The following is a 23,121-nucleotide window of genomic DNA, read 5'->3' on the forward strand; positions in this document are numbered from 1 at the left end:
CCTCCAAGGCAAGTAAGGAGGTACAGGCTTTAGCCTGCTGTTACATTTATTTTTTTAGACCTGTTTCTTTCCATGTTACAGAGAATCCAGGTCATTTTATTGCTCATTTCCAACAGTATTTCAACTTAGTAGGGGAAAAATTGCTGCCTCCTAGCTTGGCAGATGAAGAGTCAATTTGCTTTTCTGTCATCTACCCTATAGGAGGTAGTAGCTGTTTCTGAGCAACAAATTTCAAAACACAAGGAACTTCAGAATGTTTCTCTATGCAAACCAATTTTTTATTGTCACCCTCCATATGTGATCCAGGCATTTTATGCTACCTACAACTCTCTACTTAGTAGCAGAATATTTGCATAATTTGTGTTATGTGTATGAAAGAAGCCTACTCACTCCCCCTTTATATGTCTAAAAATAAACAATTGCACCCTTATTATTTCTAAAAGTCATTAACCGTTTTGCTGAGGTACTGTGAAGTATTCTAGAAATGCAAATGTGTTTCTTTGTTGCAGCTATTAGCTGGAAGCCCTATGAAGTGCAGCAGCCAAAATTAAAAGCTTTTTTGAGAAAGGAATATTGCAAAGAAACTGTAAATCTTAAGGGCAATTCACTTTACTCACTTTTTGTGTAAGGAATAGCCCTCCAGACCTCTGGCTGAATGTTCAAAATGGGACAGAAGTGTATGCATTGTAAGGTGTCCTGTGTTAAAACATAGCATGAAGGAAGAAACCAGACCTGTCTCCTTATTAAAGCAAGGTAGTCCTTAGTTGTATTTCTGTCTAATATAATTTAATCTTAGATTGCTTCTTGAGTTATGCTGATTTTTACATATACTTCAAAATATTTAAATGGAATTTAGTCAGAGGAAATTCTAATTACTCTAAACTGCCAGATACCTATTTCATTGATTTTTTTTTTACATTTATTTCAATACTTCAGTGATTGCAAAGTGGTGATTGCAAAGGTTTGCTTTTTTTTGTTCGGAAAAAAAATGTAGATGTCTGCTTATCTGGGTTCAACTTCAGGGTTTCCCTAAGGCTGAAGATTGCAGGACTGGATTGGAGAAATAATATACATATATATTTTATATACCTTCATTTGTGATAGAGAACAGAGTAGACTAAATAGAGCAGGGAGGAGGGGAGGTCCCTTTGGTTGAAGCAATGTGTGTAGTAAGGCGGACAAGATTGTTTGGACTAGTGCAGTAAACCTGCTGTCTGTTGCTGATATCCACTGTTCTGTCATGGGCCTTTGGCACAGAGTAGTACAACTTCCATACCTCACCTGATGTCAGCCACACTTGTGAGCCACTGCCTTTGCTCTGAATGCATCCTTCCACATATTTCTGTCAATGTTCAGAGATAAGTACATGCTCAGCATTTTGATGAATGACTCTAATAGGAATTAGCAAAACTCAAAACTTGGTGCTATTGTTCAGCATCTTAGAGGTTTGAGCTAAATATAGGCAATGTATGTTTCAAGTACTAAACAATTTAAGGCACCTAAGTTGCTTATAATCTCTTCCCTCTGGAGAACTGTAGTACTAAAATCATAGTATCATGGAATAGTTTGGATTGGAAGGGACTTTTAGAGGTCAACCTCCCTGCAGTAAGCAGCATGATCTTCAACTACATTTGCTCAGAGCCTCGTGCTGAGAGCCTCATCCAGCCTGGCCTTGAATGTTCCTGGGGCATTCACCACCTCTCTGGGCAGCTTGCTCCAGTGTTCCACCACCCAACTGAACAAAACTTCCTTAAGTCTAGTTTCAATCTACCCTCTTTTACTTTAAAACCATTACCTTGGCCTTGTCCTGTCACAACAGGCACTGCTAAAATGTTTTAATGTCATGTTTTACAATTTCTGTATCCCCGTGAGAATGGGTTAAATCAACAGTTCACTACAGAGCTATGGAAACTCACCTGTCAATTGTTTATTTGGTCTGCAAGTGACATTCATGGGTCTGAGGTGAGCATCCTTGTATTATTTTTTGAAGCTCAGCCTGCATCTCAATGGGATACAAGACAGCAGATGCACAGCTGGTGCCCAGGTGATAGCCTGGATGAAAATCTGCTCTGTAATTAAGTTTTCATAACCGAGTTGTGCTAAAGTATGTTTTTGTTTCCTTTCTGTCCTGGCTTGCAATGAGTTCAGTGACCCTCTCCTGTCTGAGTAGTTGTTTTGTGAGATTGGAACAGATATTATTTCAGAAAGTCTATTTTTTGTAATATAACTGTCATGTACCATGAGTATATAAGGTAACTGTCATAGGAAGCCCATAAATATGAATACTTTTCCAGCTGCTTTTCCATTAAACTCTGTTAGCTGAATGAAATCAGTAAATAATTATGTTGGTGGGAAACCTGCTATATCGATGTGCTGTGAAACAACTCACTTTTACAATGCAGCCTAATTTTTTCTATAGACTAAATTAGTTTTATCATAATCTAAATTGCAAATTTGCCAATTTGCATTAAAACTATGCCTTCTTGTTCAGAATTGTCAACACCTCTTTTTTAAAAGTCTTTAACATTAAGCATGGGTGGATAAGACCATCTGTTTATAAAGCTTGCCTGCAGCTCCATTACTTAACACAAGACAGGTTACAGCTGTTTAATTGTTATCATGTTGAACAATTATCTTTCAATCCAAAATTAATATTTGTATATGTATGCATGGAAACCATATCGCTAAACATAAATGAGCAAGTGTGGATTAATGTCATTAAGCATTCATATTAATCCCTCAGGAGGGCTAAAGTTAGCATCATGGTACTTCCATGCTACTTTTGAGTGCCACGTGAGGCTGCTTTACCTGGTGTGCAGAACTGAAAATCAAAGCCAGTGGTGGTTCACTGAGAAGTGTGCAGCTTTTGTTTATATTCCAGTGAGAACTGGGATCTAATTGGTTTATTTTCTAAGAATTTCCCCTGAAATTTAGTTGAGGAAAATAATAACAAGGAACAGCAAATTATTTATTTTAACCTTTTTCTTTGCATAAAAAACAATAGCATGACATTCAAATCAATCAAACAAAAAAAAAATTTCCTCAGCAAGGAATTTCTAGTTTCATTTATTTTAGTCAGAAAATCAGGAATATCATCTGGTTTAGATATGCAGAGTTATTTAAAAAATGAGTCTAGAGCACTTTCCCATAAGTGTGTTTCCATTAGCATAGACTGTTCTGGTGACTGATTAAAATGGTTTTCTGACTGGGGACAAACATGAAGGCATCAGTGTGCTGGTTTTCCATGTGGCCACAATCAGATCAGCATAAGCACTGAAGTACAGCAAGTGTTGGGGAATGCTGAGACATGCTTCTTCCTTCAAGAAGTTAGATGGCCTGCACCTGTTCCCTTCAGCACGTGTTTAGCTCGGGGCTCCTTATACTACAGATTTCAAATATGACTGCAGGGAAATGACACTTTATCTCTGTATAAAGATCAGAGAGCAAGACAAATGTGTTCCTTCAGTTAATTAAATGAAATGCTTATAGAAAACTTGATATGGCTGTATATCATTACACTATACATTTTTGACACATGGGCTCCACAGAGTAAGTCCTGAACCAGTTTGAGGGCTTGATCTATCTTCTCTACATTTGCACATTAGCAGCACAGATAACCAGTACTGTGATGGCCACTGTCATTTCAGTGCTGATGCTAGTTGCCAAGCGTGGCTCACTTTTCTTGGAAGTTTAATTCCTGACGATATTCACATTTCAGAGCTGTTTAATGTGTCACATATTTATTGTACCTTATTGCATGCACAGGAATTTTTCATAAATTTTACGATTATTTTGAAGATTTTTGTCCCTCAAATTGTAATAATTACTTCTGCATGGATATATTCTGTAATGATCAAAATTCCTTAATTTGTGGTTTCCTTTAGTTATGGGTTCATGGAATCATACCTGAATACAAATTTCATCTTAAAAAATAAGATTGTATCCGAATGAAGGTATGACCTTTGACAATCGGTTTTTATCAGATCAAATCAATCAAATATTCAAAACCAATTATATCCAGCCAGTATCAATTAGTTCACCAGAGTATTGTGAGTAAAACCCTACTTTCAAAACACCTGACTGCTTTGCAGTTGGGATTTTACAAAAATATTTATACCTATACCCTCAATGCAAAAAGCCTACGAGGAAGAGATGACTTCCTTGGCATCCAGAGGACTGATAATCACAGTTTAACAAGACTTCATTAAATTTAGAACAAATTTGGGGTTTATATTTCATGTGCCTAAAGGACATGTTATTAAATTGCCAGACCAAGCTTTGAATATGCCAAATATCTGTACATTTGCTAACCATAAAAATACTCAGTTACCAGGTGAATTTAAGATGGAGCATGCATTTTGGAGCTATGAAAAAAAGTGAGTTATTGGTCAGGTCTTAACACATTTCAAGACCAAGTATCTCAAATACAAATTAACTGTTAGCATACTTTAAATTGCTAATTGATTAATTTGCATTTAAATGAGGACCACATGTGAAGTTCAAGTTAGGCACATTTTCAGAAAGCAGCAGAATCCTCTGAGATGTGAAGAATTTTAAAGCCTGTTGTGAAGCTTATTTGAGCTGAAGTGGCCAGAGAGTAAGTGCTCTTGTACATTGTATTGTTGCATGCTGGTCTGACCACATTCCCTAAATACTTTCAGTCAGGGAGAAAGATGGAAACTATAATGCTTCCCATCCTGATCATGCCCTAATGTGTTTTCAAGCTAAATTTATCTTCATGCAGTTCTTAATGTGAATGTCAGGTTTTTACCTGTATCTGAAGCAGGTCTTCACAAGTTTGTTGATTCAAATGAACTTTTTCAGCCTGTACGTGTGGGATAGTTTTAACCCCTTAATCGTATATACCCTTTCTTCTAAATCCTCTTCCAGCTAAACTAATATTAAGTAGGAAACAACACTGCTCATGATCTTTCTTACCAGTAGTCCCAAATTTCCTATGTCTACTACATCCTTAAAAATTACTGAACCTTTTATTATAATACATATGTAGCTTTCCAGTAATAATGGTTAGAAATCTTACTCTACAGTAAAATTGGGATGGTCTCCAGAACAAAAATCTAAAGGATAATGGGCTTATGTTCCTTTGTATACAAATCTCATAAATGATTGCTGCATAGAACAGTTACAGTTTTGGCAAGGGATAAACTGCAGTATTTAAAATGCATAAATGATTAAAAAGATATGAGTTCAGGGTGACATCAGGGTTTTGGCCGTTGTAAGGAGGGAAAAAAATGAAAATTGTGTGAAACTATAATTCCATCCATGTGGTCTCCTTTACAAGAAGGGCAAAGGGAAATTTAGGAGTAAAAAAGTATCAAAAGGGGAGAGCGTAATCCTCCTCTATTGGCAGCAATGCTCTGAACATATGGTCTGTCTAAGACAAGGTTCTTACAAACTCAGAGAATGGATGATGACTATGAGCTGCTTACAGTGGAAGAACATGTGCTTTCAGTACTGTTCAGTGATGAATAGAAAGAATTGCATTTGCAAATGATACCAAAGCCTGCTGCCCCCAAGCACTTTGGAAGACAGGACAAGAATTTAAAATTACTTTAACAAATAGCACAGACTATGCAGAAAAATAAGGTGCAATTCAACAAATGCTGGCTTCTATCCTTCAGAATAATCAGCTGCACAAATCCAAGTTAGGAAGCAATTTGCCAGGCAGAAAACACTGTAGGATATGCTGAATTTGACATGAGAAAACCTTAAAGCTACAACTGTAGCTTTAAAATTTTGTGAATTCTGGACTTCTGTAAGTTTTTGGTAGAGGCATGGAGCTCCTCTGAATTTGCATATGGATGCATGCTTTTTTTAGTCGTTCTTTGGGAAGGAAAGCAGTTGCCTAAAGGAATCAGTATGGTATTCCCTAGGTTAAGAAATGCTGGGTTTTAAATATTACAAGGGTTATTTGGGGTTTTATGTTCAAATGATGGTTTAATTGTCAAAATAGTTAAACTGTGGCTGGGTGGAAATGAGAGGAAATAAGGGTGATCTGGTAGCCATGTCGGGAGAAGTAAACCACTGTGGACTGAGTCTTGAGTAGATTAGAAAAGTCAGACCAGAACTGTCAGCCCTGAGTTTTGTACCAGTTCCCCCAAAACAAGCACCAAAACTTGTTTTAAGACTGCCTTCTCCCTAAAGCTTGCAGTAAGTTTTCTCTTCTCCTGGCAAGTGCCTGTGAAACCACTGATAAAGTGTGTGCCTAACCCTCTGCCACTGCTTGGCTGCACAGGGAGTAAAAAGTAATGTTCATAGAAGAGACTGGTGCACAGGATGAACTGGTTAAGGATGGTTTTGAAGACCTGGATTCCACCTTCATTCTAACATGTATTTTCTGTTAGTTACTCACAAGTACAGACTGTAAAGAAGTTCTCTCTGACTGTTCCTCACTTCTGGGAACAAGATTTGCACGTGTGCTTTGCCTAAAAATGTTGGTTTGTGTATGAAATACTATATAATTCTAAGTATTCCAGAAAAGCACATCAAGGTGCTTGTAGTCAAGTGAATGGAGATTTCTCACTCTGATATTTCTATGCTTTAGTTACTGGTAAAATGAGGTAAGAACACCAGTTCTCTTCACACCAGTAGTATGAAGATAGTGTGCTGAATAATTGTGACTTAGAGAGGAAGGTGATAGCAAAGTCTGAAAGAGAACTGTTGCTTCTTTGTTTGGGTTAGCATAGTGTCCCTGCTACTTGGGCATCAGCTGTTTGTTGTTTGTGAGAGAATGGGGGCTGAATGAGGACTGTGAACTCTGCACATTCACAAGGGAAGAAGTGGATAAAACTTGCACATGTAGCCAAAAACTCATCACTGCCTAAATTTCGGATGCTTGACATGGCCACTGTCATGGTATTCTTCTGATGTGTTCAGGGTTTTTTGGCATATGGATTGTAAAAAAAAATTTTATACAAGTAGTAAAAGTGAATGAAAATAAGTGAAGATATTAAAACTTTCTACCTTTAACCAAACAGATAAATGTGTGGAAAGCTTAAGGGAAACAATATGGTAACAACATAGCATAGTTGGCTTATGGTCAGTTTTTATTCCAAGGAAAACCTGCTGTCTCCTTGTATGACACTTGGTACAAGGTTATGTAGAAATGTAAACATGACTGCTGCAAGGTATGTCCTTCACGTGTTCCTGTAGAGGTTGGTATCTGAGAGCATGAAGTTTGTGTGAGCAGCAGTCGTTCACTAGGGATTGGGAAGTGTAGTAAGGAATTGTGGGGGATTAAGAGAAAGCAAAGCAGAGCTTGCTTTGAGAGGAGCAGAACGGAGGTCTTTGTTGTTGCCTATACTGAAATTATTTCTTCATCATCTCTCCTTTCTTTTCTTCCCTGTTTTGGTTCCTTTCTTCCCCCTCCCCCCTCCCCTTTGTTTTGCTTTTCTCTTTCTATTTTCTCCTTCTGTTTTCTTTTAGAGGAAGAGGTGGTAATGCAGTAAGGAAGGGAGAGAGCTGATTGTATTAGAGGAGAGGAGGCACTCACATTTTCAAGGTGTTGAAAGTTAAAAAAGCCACTTTAAAAAAACCTATTTTTTTATTTAGGCTGACCTATGTAAATATGGCTTTGGTCATGTTCATTTATGATTTTGCTTCATGTCTAGTGGTGCTAAGAGGTTAAATCTGCTCTTACAGCAAATTCATGACTCAAGCTGTTGAGTTGACACTGTAACAGGCCTATGTATACATTACAAAAACATGGGGCAGGTTACTGTCTAGTGTGCAGGTTACAAAGATTATGATGGGTGAAGATATTTGATAGAAAGTACTGATTTAAACTAACAGAGATATAAATTCACTGTACAGCATTTAGAAGCCTGTCACCATTTGTCCCAAATGACAGAATAATCAGAATAAAGCAGTGCTGTAAGGACCAATTAAGGAACATCAAATCAATGGGTATGTGACTCATGCTGATTTAAACAGGAGCTGATTGGAATAAATAGCTTTAATATGTACTTTTATTCTTAGGTTATTCCGTCATACCTGGAGGAAGCAGTATATGAGTAAGGAAGACACTGACTTACATCTCTGATAGGAAACTAATGGGAGACATTAAAGAAATGTTTTTAAAAGTCAGGATTCTGACTGGTTAAGAAATATGTTGTCTTAAGTGTGAATTTGCCTGACTGTTACCGTTTCTTTGTAAAATCATTTATCTGCCACATATTTATATAAATACCCACACAGATTGATGGCATTATTTCTGTTTTATTTTGTATGAATTTTGAATGCCTCTTAAATCTTCTTGGGCTTTGAGTAGCCTAGAAAATGTACAAATCTTATATCTTAATTTTTGGGGTTTTTTCCCCTTGGAGTTATACGAAGTCCCTCTACTTCTTAAGATAATAGCAAAATTTAAATGGCACAGTCTTAATCTCTGCAAGAAAACTCTTGTAGGTATATTGTCTGGTCTGCAATTAGACTTTTTAAGGATGTAAGATAACCTTTATGTGCCAGGTGTGTAAATATCTTGCCAAGGAGAGCCTGCTGAGATGCTCCATCCTACTGAAGTGCTCCAAATCCCACCTGGAATTCTCTATACAGAGGGGAGAAAAGGGTTGTATTTTGTATTTCCACACAGGTTCATTCCTCTTTCACTTGCAGTGCTGTGAAGATAAGGAAGACAGCATGGCTAGTTAAACTTCACTGCAAAGTTATACAGTTTTTGGTCATTCATTTTCTGCTTTGTGGTTTTTCTGCAATACTGCATATTAACCAAAACAGTTTCTAACATTGTCCTTAATGTCAGCTGACCATGAGTAAAAGGATGCTGGAAGGTAGAACTCTTTTTCTGAGAATTACAGTTTTGTGGCTTGAGCTGACTTCTTATAAGGCTGCTGGATAAAAAAGAAAATCTTAAAAGAGCATTTTCTCAATCTCTTGTGTTTGGGAGGTTTTTGGAGGTTTTGGTTTGGGGTTTTTGTTGTTGTTTTGTTGTTTGTTTGTTTGTTTGGGGTTTTTTAATGAAGATTGGGTTCTTAAAATAAATAGTGTAGGGGGCTTGGGATTGCATGGACTATTTTCAGTTGCCTAGGAGGTTTTTTTTATGTTCTGTTACTTATCCTTACACTTGTAGAGGCATTTAATGTTTTACTGGTGGATAGATGACAGACCTGATTGCTTTCATTTTATGAAATAGAGCTTGATTTTTCCTCTTCACATACTACACCATGTTTTAAGCTGTGTAGGAGCAAGGGGAATTACACTGGATGAGTAAGAGAATAATTTGATCCCCCCTGAAATGTAGCTGTATCAAATTTCTTTTTGTTTGTGGTTAATATGAAAAGCTACCTAGTTTGTTGCTGCTGCTCTAAATGTTCTGTAATTGATGTTTTCATCTTACTTTGTCTTGCATTAACCTTACTATTATGGGGGAAAAACAAAACAAAACAAAAAAAAAAGCTGTATAGTGGACACCTGACACTTTCTTCAAGAAAAAGGAACTAGAAAATTTCCTCCTCTTAGTTGTAGCAGTGATTGTGCCTCCTGGTATATATCACCTCCCTCCTTGGAGTCCAGAGCAGCTTTTTTCTGTTCATCCAAACTGGAGGAAAGACTATTGCTGGAAAGGCCTTTGTTACCCACCCAAAGGGATCCTACCAGTGACAGAGAACTTGTCAGACAGGGGCCATCATCCATCAGGGATTTAGGAAAGTCAAATTTTAAAGGAAAGAGAGACCCTGAGGGCTGTGTTGAAGACCTTGTCCCCAGCAAAAGCAGGGGATGGAGTCCAACATTCCTGGCTCAGCTTGGCTGTCCCTGCTGCTGTGGTCTGCAGTCTCCCATCTCCTTGGGCATGGGTGGCTGGCTTTGGTAGCCTGCAATGGACCTGGTGGCTTTGCTGTATGGCATTAACCCCTTTCACACAACTGCAGTTGATGTCTGCTTCCTTGAAGGAAGGAGGGAATATGTTACCCATCTGTGCTGTGTCTCATGTATTAAAAGTAGGCCCTGCTGCTTGAAATCCATCTTATGCTCTGTATGTCATTCATCCATCTGCCTCCTCAAATCTTTTGTGAAATCTCAAGTGTCATAACTTACAAAAAGAAGTCTTGCTATTCTTGTATATACAGTGTTATTTATTTTTATACATCTAAAGCCTACGTTTAATTTTCACCTGCTTTTCAAAATGAAATGGATCATCACACCACTAACCCCACTATTCCCTCTTCCACCCCATATTTACAATTCAGCTTATTTTACATACTTGGTTTGTGTGCTTAGAAGAATAAGTGTGACTGAATTGAAGCAGAAGAAAAAAAATCCTCCTAAAAATCCTGGTAATCCATTGAGAATTAAGATAGTGTGCTGGTTATGCTGTCAGAGTTATGAGTGACCTGCAAATCAAAAATCTTCCCATGTGGTTAGTGTTTTAAAGCTCATATGCTAAGGAGTTGCTCTTATGTTGTGTTGAAAATTGAATTTTTAAGCTAGCTTTGATTATATTTTTGTTATATAAAAAAAAATCAAAGCATGTGAAGAGAAGTCAGAAGAAAATGTAGTCTCAGAAATGTAGCTTCCCTTTTGCTTCTGCAGGCCTACTTTCTAAAACAGTTTCATTGATTCATGACGATGCTTGCTGAAAAGAGAATTTCTTGCATTTTTATAAGCCTTGAAATACATTTTCATTCTCTAATGTAAGACCTCTCACGTCAGGTGCACCTGCTTGATTTGCATGTGAATTCTGAACAATTCTTGTTTCATGTGACACTTCTGAAATGTCTGTCTGTTTCTTTTTTTTTCTTTTTAATTCTCAAGCTCACTATTTGGATAAGATAGTGAAAGGTACTGTATATTTGCTCTTTGACATGCCTTTATCTACATGTTTGGGGTTGGTTTTTTTTAATATTAATATATAGTTAAAAACATACTAGTCTGGGCAAAAGAATCTTCTCTTACATACATTCCATGGATTTTATATAAAACTCATATGGCTTTCAAATCATCTCAAAATTTTGCTTCTGTTGTATGGTAACACTTTATCAGTAATTATACATTTATGAACAAACTGTATACATGTATTAGATTTAATCTGAACCAGTAACTGAAGATAGTATTCATTTGCTGTTTGGAACCCTTTTTTTGTTAGTTTTGTCATTGGGCCTCTACCTACAAAACCCTAAATATCAAGGGAACAAAGCAAAGTGATACTCTTGTCACAGAAAGAATGCCATTAGTTCTAAAGAACAGATTAATTATAGAGATGGTGTGTTTAAATACTGATATATCAATAGAATTCCTGTGACTTTTAAGCTTTTGATTATCTGAATGTAGAAAATCTATAGGGAGTTATGACTTGTATCTTGTATGAATCTAGAAAAATCTTTTTTAGTCTATGCAGCATTTTCAATTAATAGGTTCAAGGATGCAAAAGCCTAACATGAAACAGCAAAGATTCTTTTATCTTCAGTTACGGTGAAAAATTTATTTAGAAAAATGTTTAAAATATTCCTACCCCTCTTTCCCTCTGAGTATCTTCCCCTATTCCTTGTGTTTTTTCATTAGAATATGGCAATATTGATGGCAATATCCAGGCTTTCACACAATGAGTCTTGAGTGTACCCAGTTGACTCCTAAATTGCTTTGTCAGTATTGCAATTATATATGTAAGTTTTTCGTAAGTCAAATATGTTAAGAAAAAATAGATCTCAGTACATTAACAAATACTACTACCAGTGCAGTCTGAAAGAATAAAAGTAGCAAGACTAATTTCAGCCTGGCATGATGGTACAACATCCATAATTGTAGCACACCCATCCTTCCTCGCAAGAGGTTTTCCTGATTCTCTGCCTTCTAAGAGTGATTTGACAAGAGTTAAGCACCCTTTATAACTTTTTTCTGTGTGTTTGTAATTTGGAGCTACGAGGTTGAAAGGAGTCAGTAAATTCAAAATTCTTGAGAAGAAAAAAGCAACTTGCTTCTGAAAAACCACTCTTAAGCTTAAACAAAATGGATCAGTAGGTTAGTTGACAGAGATAGATGTTCTAAAAAGTGAGGAATTGTTTTCCCAGTTACTTAGGGTTTTTGGATGAAAGTTTACAAAGAATTGTTGTGTCCAGAAATATCTGATTTGTAGCTACCTTCTCATAAGATAGTTAGTGCCATATCTGTACTTGCTTCTGTCAGTGTCTTATCACAGTCATAGATAAGGAGCACTGAAATCTACATATTTATAGCCTTGTCATTCTCATACAGATCATGTTGGCTGCATGCCAGATTTCATCACTAGGAACTGACAGATACTGTTTTTTTTAATGCAATGTTAGACTGAAAACAATTATCGATTTTGGATATATTAAATTATGTTAATTGTTTCCCAAATTTTCCCTCCTTGGCCATAAAAGCAGACAAGATAGGATATAAAGGTAACAGCACAAAAGCCTTAGGGAGATTGTCACAAGAAATCACTCTCTGCTATCTGTCTTGAAGCACGTCACTACCGTGTTTTTGTTCAGTCTATCAATGTTTATTGTGGTCCTTCTGGTATTTCATTTTGTCCGTCCTAAGTAATCAAATACGCACAGCTATTACATTAAGTTGGAAATCCTGTTGGTCCTGTCCCATCCGTATGCAGCCTGAATCCTAATGTTTGTTAGAATAGATGCTAAGCTGCTTCACTATTCCTGGGCTTTGCTTATTCTGTGGAAAGGAATGTATTTTTGGCATAAAGTATAGTCATTAAAACTGGCCTATACTTTGTGCAATTATTTAACACACTGTAATTTCACATGAATACACGGCAACTCTGAGACCAGATAAAGTTAACCTTCTCTTTTATTACTTGCCTAAATCGTATCCATTTTCCTGCTTAAGAATTTGGAGGGATTTGTTCTCAGTAACAGGGAGCTTAATCATTGGTCCCAGCAATTAATCAATACTGCATAGAGCAAATAATGATCTATTCTATGAGCACAGAAAAATGTATCATTTACACAGCTGTGTTTGCACTATGCACTCATCTCTTTTTACTTTGAAAAAAAAAATTAAAAAAACAAACTTAATTTTGTCTGGCCTGCAGGTATTTAGAGGATTGGTGCATTTATTTCCTGCCTGTACAGGTAAGTGGTGTCTCAAGTGTCAGGCCAATCAAAGATGCCACTTTGTTAAGAATTACGTTCCCCAGGTAATGTTGCTGTTCCACTCCATGTGCAATTACAGTATTTGTGCTGTTCTTAAGGCCTGTTCCCAGTAAGTGTCCCTTGTTTGTATTATTTTTTCTTTTTATATTGTTAAAATATTTAAATCACTTGTGCTTTTTCTTTGTCTGTTTCAACAGAGGGCTGCCCTGGTTTGTGCAACAGCAATGGGAGATGCACACTGGACCAAAATGGCTGGCACTGTGTCTGCCAGCCAGGATGGAGGGGAGCAGGTTGTGACGTAGCCATGGAAACTCTCTGCACTGACAGTAAGGACAATGAAGGAGGTAAGAGACCCCAACTGGATCTTTAACTCTGGGGAGAACATGTTGAGGAAGAGAGATGTTTCAGTCAGGTGTTTAAATACTGCCATGAGAACCATACACACATTTGACTCGCTCTTACGTCTGTAAGGATATGCCATGGTCTTCAGTGCTTCTTTATGGCGTATCAGCAAAGCCTAACAAGCTGCAAGTGACAGGTGAGATGTGTACTTAGGAAAAGATAGGTGTCACCTCTGTTTCCCTGCAGTGTTCTTTTATACTGGAAAAAAACATAGTTTCAACTCCATGAACTGTTGTAGAGGGGGGAAAAAAAAGGAAAGAGTTCAAAATTTCAGTGACCTCACAAGGAAATTATCCCAAGAGAATAGGCCAAACTGGGAGTTCGCATTTTGAACTATGATGCAATTGCTGGAAACAATTGGTTACCCAGCCTACAGAGATCTTATCTCTCTATAGCTTTTGAATGTTCATATAACTGACAGGATTCTCCCAGAAGTCTGTCTTTCTCTTTTTTCTTTTGGCTTGCTTTTACGTAGTCTGTCATTCAGGTGACAGGTAACAATCTGCGGCGAGATGCAGGCAGGATTGCTAGCCTAAGGAATCAATCTGTGATTATTGTTGTAGTCTAGGGAAGCTAGAGGGGCTGTGACTTAGCATGATTCCAGAATCACATAAAAAACCCCACAAAACCAAGATTTAATGTGAATGCAGTCCAATATTAGATTAGCATAATGCTTTTATTGTCTGTCTTTCTTCCCCTTCTCTCATCAATTCTTTTTGTTTAACACCTTCAGATTCAGGGAAGAGATAAAAACTCCATTAGGGCTTCTGGATGATGATAAAGTCATCTGGGATTTTGTCTTTCCGTTTTAGACTGCATATGCCTCTGCAATTGCTGGTTGACTCTTTGCTCTCCTATCCCTACTGCAGCTGGGATCTTAGACATCACAAACTATAAATAACAGCAGCATTTACTTCCTGAAGAAAATAAGTAACATGGTGAAAACTGTACTTCTGTTTATTACTGTATACATCATTTGGCTTGTCATCCTTCTCCATTTTGTATTATATATTTTGAGGAAGTTTTCCATACTTAGGGGCCTATACAGTCTCACCCAGCTTCCAGCAGAAATGTGCTTGTTTGGGGATTTAAGTTCATGTGGGCCAAGGAATTACAGGATAAGGAAAAAAGAGAAACCTGCAAATATGAAGTGAGGAAGAGAAGAAACTAGGTGGAAGCATAAACAACTCGGAGAAAACAATAGATTAGGTAGGGGGAGAAAAAGAGAAAATTCATTAAAAGTCCAATAGTAGACTAAAACAGATTCAGTAAATGTTAAAGATCATATAAGGATGGGACATATGGCAGCAAGAGTCAGGAGCAGGTAATGGAGCAGTAGGAGGAAGAACAAGGTGAACAGGAATGCATGTAAATTAAACAAGAGAAAATAAGTTGCTCCTTCAGACTGAAAACAATAATAGCTTTTTTGGGGGAAAAGGAACAAGGAATTGGAGCAGAACAATCTAACAGACTGACTTAAAAACAGAAGAATGATTATGAGGAAAAATAGCTAATGCTGATATTTTGTTGGTTTTTTCTCTCTCATTTCCTTTTTTCATATTGCCTTTAGGGATATGATTATGCAGCTATGCATGAGGAAGGGGGTGTCCAAACTCTTTTTTTGCTGTGATTGGCCTGTATAATGCTATTTGTCAATGCCATTTCTCCTGTTTTAATTTTTCTGCTTCAATACAGCATATTCACTTTGGTCTTTGACTGTGGCTGAGGAGAATGGTTAAAATTTAACAAATCAAATTAAAAATGCAAGTATCCCTAACAAAACTAAGGAAAGAATGTCTACTTTGTAAGCTACCTGGAAAGAGAAGAAGTATTACTTCCCTTTCCTGCGATGAACCCACTAATCTCCAAGCAAGCCATTAAAATTTCAGACAGCTACAGGGAATGGCACTAGTATTCTTCTGCTGTATTTGTTTATCATGGGAGATTAGGTTATCTGAGCACTTGTGCTGAATTTATAGTGTGACTGCGGGTAGTGTGATCTACATCTCACTAGGCTCAATGGTTATATAATTAAAGTTATCTCGGTTGTTGTCTGTTTGGTATGCTGTGGTTAGTGTTTATGCTTTATCCTACACTGGGTAGAATATATTTCATATATCAATATCAGCACAGTTCATTAATAAAAGTGTCTGCTGTTCCTTTGATTCTTAGCTCTTTCTGGGCCTGATTATTCAAATTCTGTGAACATGAGCATCCTAAAGATCCCAGTGAGAATATTCTCCATAGGAAATCCTAATGGCATCAAGGCATACCTGAGTATTTTCCCTTCTAGATATTATTGACTTAAGCTGGGATGATTATTGCTTATCTTCCTTTTAGTACAGATTTTTCAGCTTCTTGGAAATAATTTCCATTCTCGTTAAGGCTCACTCTTTTTTTTCCCCTGTGTTTGAATGGATTTTTCTTTACATTTTAGCATCCCACAAGGAAAGCATGTGCATCAAGCAGATCTTAGCCTGAATTAAACTCCTAATGACTTTGTGAGGAGAGGGAAGTCAGAGCTGTCTGTGGGTGGAATACGCCTAACTTCTTGGGGAAAAAAGGTGGCACTGTTATACTTGAACAAAGTGGGCCATGCTTTGTTATCACTGTAGAAGGAATAACAGGAAGAGTTGCTGTTTACTCTTTACTTTAGATGGGTCCTTATTGAACCGACTCCTTAGTTAAGTTTGTTTTTTATTAGCTCCTATCCAATTATTTAGAGTAGTTACAGGTTTCCACAAGCAAGATTTAAGGGAACATTAATATTCTTTCTTTGCCAAAATTAAAATTAATACTTTAGTAAAGAAAAGTATACTTAGCACTACTCTATTTTTTAAATTATTTGCAAAGTCTAGGACAGCCTGTTTCTGATGTCACAGATAGTACAAATTCAGCCTAAAGACTGTCTAAACCAGGGCCTCCTCTCTGACAGTGGCTAATAGCTGTTGCTTAGCAAAACATTATAATAGGGTCAATGTGAACTTTTTTTTTTTGTATGCTAACAGGCTGTGAATTAAAGTGAGGAATTACTGCCACAGAATGTCAGAATATCAGAAGGGTTGCTAAGTGCAAAGATAACCCAAGCTAAGGAAATCTCAGGAGGTATCTACTTGAGCTAGGAGTGATACAGTGGCGTGCTCAGGTTCTCTGGCTTGTGCTCTGACACTTCCCATTATTCTTCAGCTTTTTGATTGCATCTATGGTAGCTGGTGAATGCTGGGTTCATATATCATGGGACTTAATCCACAGTGCCTCCAAGATTTCTTTCTGGAATGAGAACTCATTTGGAGCCTCACATTTCATATTTTAGCCTTCTTCATTCAACAGCAAAGCTGAATTTCGGTCCTTGCACACTGTTCAGGAATAAATCAAGGGCTGTTTGTACTTTTCTGGCTTTTCTGACCAGCTGCTCCTACAAGCAGTCATTTTGATATCTATGATTGAGTCCACTCATTATAGCCTGTTGCCAAACTGAGGTACGTAAGGATAACTGAGATTTGGTTGTACAGTTTTCTTTTCTTTCCTGTATCTTGCCTTGGTTTGCCAGTCACCAAAACTGGCCAGCATCACAGTTCCAAAACTGTATTCTTCCTATGTAGGCACTGAATTTCACTCAGTGGAGATTTTTGTTGCTTAAATATTTTAAATATCAACTATAATCAATAACAACGAAGAATAGGATTTATGTAGGTCCTTAACTACCATCTCCCCTTGACACTGGCAGATCTTTTGCCCAGGACTTATTTTGTCCCTCTACTTTTCTTCCTCCCAGCAGTTTTATTTCATTCAAAAGCAAGCAGTCCCACTGATACATCTTATTTTTCAGACACATTTGGGGGATCCTCTGTCTTGACTCCTCTCGTTTAATCACATAAAGAGAGCGTGGAAAAAAGAAAGGTTGGGTTGAAAGTGACCTTAAAGATCACCTAGTTCCAATCCCCCCTGCCATGAACAGGGAGGGATACCTTCCACTACACCATATTGCTCAAAACACCATCCAGCGTGGGGTTAAATACTCCCAGGGATGGTGAATCCACAGCTTCTCTGGGCAGCTTGTTCCAGTGCCTCACCTCCCTCACAGTAAACAATTTCTTCCTTATATCTAAAGCCATTCCTCCTTGTCCCATCACCATCTGCCCTTGCCAAAAGTCCCTCTCCAGGTCTTGCAGGCCCTCTTCTGGTACTTAGAGGATGCTACAAGGTCTCCTTGGAGCTTTCTCCTCTTCAGTCTAAACAATCCCAGGTCACTCAGCCTGTCATCATAGGAAGGGTGCTCCAGCCCCCAGTTATCTTCCTGGCCTCCTTTGGACTCACTTTAACACTCCTTGTCCTTCTTACACTGGGGGCCCCACAGCTGGACACAGAACTCTGGGTGGGTCTCATGAGAGCAGAGTTTTGATGGTTTTATGAATCTCTGTAAATAAGTGATTTTATCAACAGTCCATGCTCCGCTGCAATTCAGTGCATTTTGCAGCAAAGGGAAAACTAACATTAGTCGAGATTTTTACATTAGCAAGACGTTAGCTTTTGAGGAAGAAACCAATAAAGTAGTCATTGCATCTTCCATACACAGAACCAATTACATCTAGAACAAGAAAATATAAATAGTCTTCTGAGACTGATAATGACTGTCCAACTGCCTGTAGGAGTTTCTATATTCTTTATAATTTCACTGTCATATTTGAGTGATATATATCTGACAAGGCACTGTTGAGCTAAGTCTCATATTTTTCAGTCTAAACAAAATTCATCAATAATTTTGCAGAGCCATTTCAGAAAGAAAATTTTACTGTGCTTCACACAGTGCAATAGAGTACTTGACTTAGTGGTACTAGATAGCTCTAGCCACATAAGTACAGAGAAAGAATGAAAAATGTTTTCTCAAGTTATAAGGAGCCAGATTCATAACCATCCGTCACTCGCCTGGGCAAGTTACTGATAAACTCCACAGGAAAATAACAAATAGCATATCCCTGGATCTTGGCTGGTGAAAATGAGATTCTTTCTCTGATTGATGTTAGTGGAGAGGCTTGTAAAAATGCATTTCCAGCTGATTAGTTCAGAAGGTGTCAATCTCACGCAGTTTTATGACCTGCAGACTATACTCCAGATGTACATTTGCTTTTTATAAACTAACAAAGACAAATGGAGAAATTTGAGCATTTCTTTGACAACTGCACCAGTTATTGCATGGGGGACCATTCAGATAAATGAAACCCCAAAAATACTCTTTTAACCATCAGTACCCCCAGCTTTGACACTGATCCAGGCTTCTGGAGTTAAAACCAACAAGGGAAGCCAGTACTTCACCTAGGAAAGGGTTTCATATTTTACGAGAATGAGACTAGAATGTCACAAGAGTCACAGCCTATTTGAGGTTGGAAAGGCCTGTGAAAACCATCCAGTCCTACCCCCTGCTCAAAGCTGGGTTAGCTAGAGCAGGTTGCTCAGGTATGTACCTAGTTGGATTTTGAATATCTCCAAGGATGAAGGCTCCACAACTTCCTCAAGCAATTTGTTACAGTATCCAGCCACCTTCACAATAAAAAACATTTCTCTGCTGTTCAGTCTCTGTGCATTGCCTTTTTCTTCTTGCTAGGCATCACTGGAAGGTGCCTTTTTTGCACCCTCCCATCAGATATCTGTATGCATTGATGAGATCCCTCCCAAGTTTTCTCTTCTCCAGGCTCTGCAGTCTCAATTCTCTCAGCCTTTCCATGTAGGTGAGATGTATCAAGCCCTTAATAGTCTTCATGGCCCTTCACTGAGCTTTCTCTAGTATGTCCATGTCTCTTGTACCAGAAAGCCCAGCCTGCACAGAGCTGTCTGCTCCTAAAGCAGCCCAGGATGGTGTTGGCACCTTCTTTGCTGCAAGGGCGTGTTGCTGGCTTGTGTTAATTTTGTGTCCGTCAAGACTTCCAAGGTCTTCTCCACAAAGCTGTATTACAGTGCAGGAGGTTGTTCCTCTCCAGGTGCAGGACTTTGCACTTCTCATTGTGGAAACTTCACGTGGTTCCTGGCAGTCCATTTTTCCAGCCTGTCAGTGTCTAGCTGAATGGCAATGTGACCCTCTGGCATATCCTCATCCCAGGAAAAATCAATGTTCTTTCTTGTCGCTTAGAATGTTCAAACTTTGATATACTTAATGATGTTTTTTTTCAGCCCTTTTATTTTCCCTGAACTGATTTCAAAGGCAGACAAGTTAAATAAGAATTTTAGATGTGCAAAAGAACAGCAATCCCACTCCTTTTCTATTTTACCAGTCCTCTAACTGATCCACATAGCACAGCAATACTTAGAAGAATACCTTTAGAAGATCTCTGTTTACTTACAGTCTTTCAACATATGATTGAACAAAATGGATGCAATTTTTCCCTTCAGAAAGAAGTTTTACTCTAAAGGCAGATTCTTTTGTGAGACAAGCAGTCATGGGTTTCCTTCGAGTGCTGCATTGGTATATTTTTCAGTTCAGTGCAGCAAGCAAGCTCCCTCTCTAATCTAAATGGAATAATAAAATGTTTGAGCTATTTCAGTCTTGCTGTTCTTTTGGGGAAACAATTATCAGCTCTGTGATACCAGATTACATTCATCTAGAAATTTTCTGTAGCTGACATTTCCAGGCTCATTTTCCTTATGACTTTACTTACAGCAAATTAGTAGTTATCAATTTGATCTTGATTTTAATCTTTGATCAAATTAGATTTCCAGGGATGTGACAGATCTAATGTTCCACATATGGGAATATTTCAGCACATAACTATAAAAGCACCCATGTGTTTAAATCTTGTTTATACTGGCCAGCATTTCCCATCCGTTTATTCAGAATAAAATCTAAATGTTAAATACAGATTTTGTTCTCTCATACATTTTCATGTAGAAAACTTGTGGAAATTGCCTTGCCACTAGCAACAAAATCTTTCTGCCAAGGTATAAAGGAATCCACCTTGATACATGTTGTGAAATATTTAAAGCTACTTGCAGCATAGATATTACTAAAAAACTTGAGGAAAACAGCAGAGTGGGAGTTACTTGTTTCTTTTCTCTAGCAAGTCAAATAACCTCACATAAAAGCTAATTAGTCCCACTAAAATGTTTAATATTTATAAGTTAACAGTGTATGCAGAGCCTGAGTGCCTTCATTTTCTGGTTTGTTCAACATGTTTTTGGAAAAGTCTTGAATAAATAGGTTCGTTTTTACAGGATACTGAGCATACCGAGTATATTCAGCTTACATGGATTTTCATGGGAGTTTAAGAACTCAGTGGAAACAAACTTTCTTTAATTGAAAGTGAATTCATTAAAATCTTAATTATGAGTATTCTTTCATACTACATAATTTTTTTCATCTCCCTGCTGGCTGGCTCATTCCAATGCACAGGGGCAGGAGGAAGAGTTTGTTCATTTGTGTGACTTTCTGCCAACAGATGGGCTAGTTGACTGTATGGATCCTGACTGCTGTTTGCAGAGTTCTTGCCAAAACCAGCCTTATTGTCGTGGACTGCCTGATCCCCAAGATATCATCAGCCAAAGCCAGCAGTCACCATCTCAGCAAGCTGCCAAAGCGTTTTATGACCGGATCAGTTTCCTCATCGGAGCAGACAGCACCCACGTCATACCTGGGGAAAGCCCTTTCAATAAGAGGTGAGCGTGACTCGTCTTGTACTCATGAGCACAGAACAAACTGGAGAGTGGGATTCATGTGAGGAGAAGATCCACTATGACTGAGAATTTCTGGTGTAGATTTTGAGCCCAGAGCTTTTTGCTTAATATATCAAATTGCTTGTTTTGTCTCATTTCCTGCAAAATTCAATTTACCAGTGCCACTAGGTTACAGAAGGTACTTGCCATGCTTAGTATCTGTATTCTAACAGGGCACTTCATTAATGATTAAATAAATCTTTATTTAACCAGTTGATTTGGGCTAGCACAGTTGGAAATATATCAAAGCAATGAAAACACTTCAGAAGGAAAAGCAAAGCTGCACTTTTTAAACTGAGCTCACTAAATAATATAAATTATGAATTAATGTAATAGAACTGTTAAGTGCACGACAGTATAATTGCATAAACTATTTGACTGGTGCTCTATGAAGCAGTAATGACCTGAAAATAAGCCAGTAACAGGAAGCAGGTGTCTGGGATCTCACTGAGTGAAAGAAGATGATTTAATCTGGAACTACTGCGTTTGCAGTAATTTAACAGCATTAATGTGTTCGGGCACAGCAGTTGATTAAAAGTTGTTGCACCAATGTTCCTTATTGCGCTTTTAAATTTTGTATTTCACAGTCCCTGCAGTTTTACAGATCGCTTTGATACTAATTGAAAAGTACATTTTTCTTTAAGTCTGCCAGAAATATGACTTATAGTGGGAACATATAGAGTTTATAACTTCTTAAAATTCTTCAGTTAATTTCTGCTCTTAGTAACACAGTACAGACAAAATAAACCAAAGTAAAATCAACAATACTGAAACAAAATTATTATCTGCAGATTCTAAGGCATTTGTTTATGTAGTGTAAATTATGTGAACTTGTAAAAGGGTTAGAATCTGAGGAATGTTTTCTAAATGATAGTTGATAGCATGTGGAGAGGGGTGGGTGGGTGGGTGAGTGTGGATGTGTGTGTGTTCACTCACTAGCTTTTATTCATGCAAAAAGAACAAAATCCCCCAAATTTAATCCTGCATCCTGTAATTTGATCCTGCATCTTTTTCATAGTCTTGCATCTGTCATAAGAGGCCAAGTATTAACTGCTGATGGAACACCACTCATTGGAGTCAATGTTTCCTTCCTACACTATCCAGACTATGGATATACAATCACTCGCCAGGATGGAATGTAAGTTCCTTTTGAAGCACTTATAAGTCATAAAGACAGCAAAGGTGTTACTGAAGAGCTGCTTGTAAAACTGAGATAATAAAATAACAGGAAAAAAAGACATTAGGAAACTGATTGACTAAAGTTGTACTTTGCACATTCCTAAAATGTAAAATATGCTGATTATTATATACTGTAGAAGTAGAAGGACTTGCTTAATTTAAACGCAGCATCCCAAATTCTCTGTTCTCTCTGTGCAGTATAATGTAATGTAATTTAATTGATTCCTCCATTGTTCCCTGTAGAGCCGTTCTGCACTCAGAGCAGTACAATGGAATGAAGAATCAATCAGTAAAATAGAGGCTGTGGATGGCTTTGGGAATTTGCTGACTAGCTAGCCCTCTTGGGGTTTTTCCCTAGGTTTGACTTGGTAGCGAATGGTGGTGCCTCTCTGACACTGGTGTTTGAGCGATCACCGTTCCTGACACAGTATCACACAGTGTGGATTCCCTGGAATGTCTTTTATGTCATGGACACCCTTGTCATGAAGAAGGAAGAGAATGACATTCCCAGCTGTGATCTAAGCGGATTTGTAAGGCCAAACCCTGTTATTGTGTCATCGCCTTTATCCACTTTCTTTAGAATTTCTCCTGAAGATAGTCCCATCATCCCAGAGACACAGGTAAGGTGTGCTTCAAATAAACACAGTTTTATGCCAGGCTGGTGTTCAGCAACCAGAATGAAAACTGTGCACTGCTGTTCAAAAATAAGTAATTCCGAGTAAGTGCTAGG

General features: G+C 37.8%; 1 protein-coding gene across 1 annotated transcript in view; it reads left to right on the forward strand.

Annotated features, from left to right (window-relative positions):
- Positions 1–23,121, forward strand: part of TENM3 (teneurin transmembrane protein 3) — a 236,638-nt gene that overhangs the window by 159,030 nt on the left and 54,487 nt on the right. The window contains exons 12-15 of the mRNA XM_050973933.1: positions 13,307–13,453; positions 20,939–21,155; positions 22,231–22,350; positions 22,750–23,011. Coding sequence (XP_050829890.1) covers positions 13,307–13,453; positions 20,939–21,155; positions 22,231–22,350; positions 22,750–23,011 — 746 coding nt within the window. The remainder of the gene's footprint in view (positions 1–13,306; positions 13,454–20,938; positions 21,156–22,230; positions 22,351–22,749; positions 23,012–23,121) is intronic.

Source organism: Serinus canaria, chromosome 4 (assembly GCF_022539315.1).
Source record: "Serinus canaria isolate serCan28SL12 chromosome 4, serCan2020, whole genome shotgun sequence".
Taxonomy (NCBI): domain Eukaryota; kingdom Metazoa; phylum Chordata; class Aves; order Passeriformes; family Fringillidae; genus Serinus; species Serinus canaria.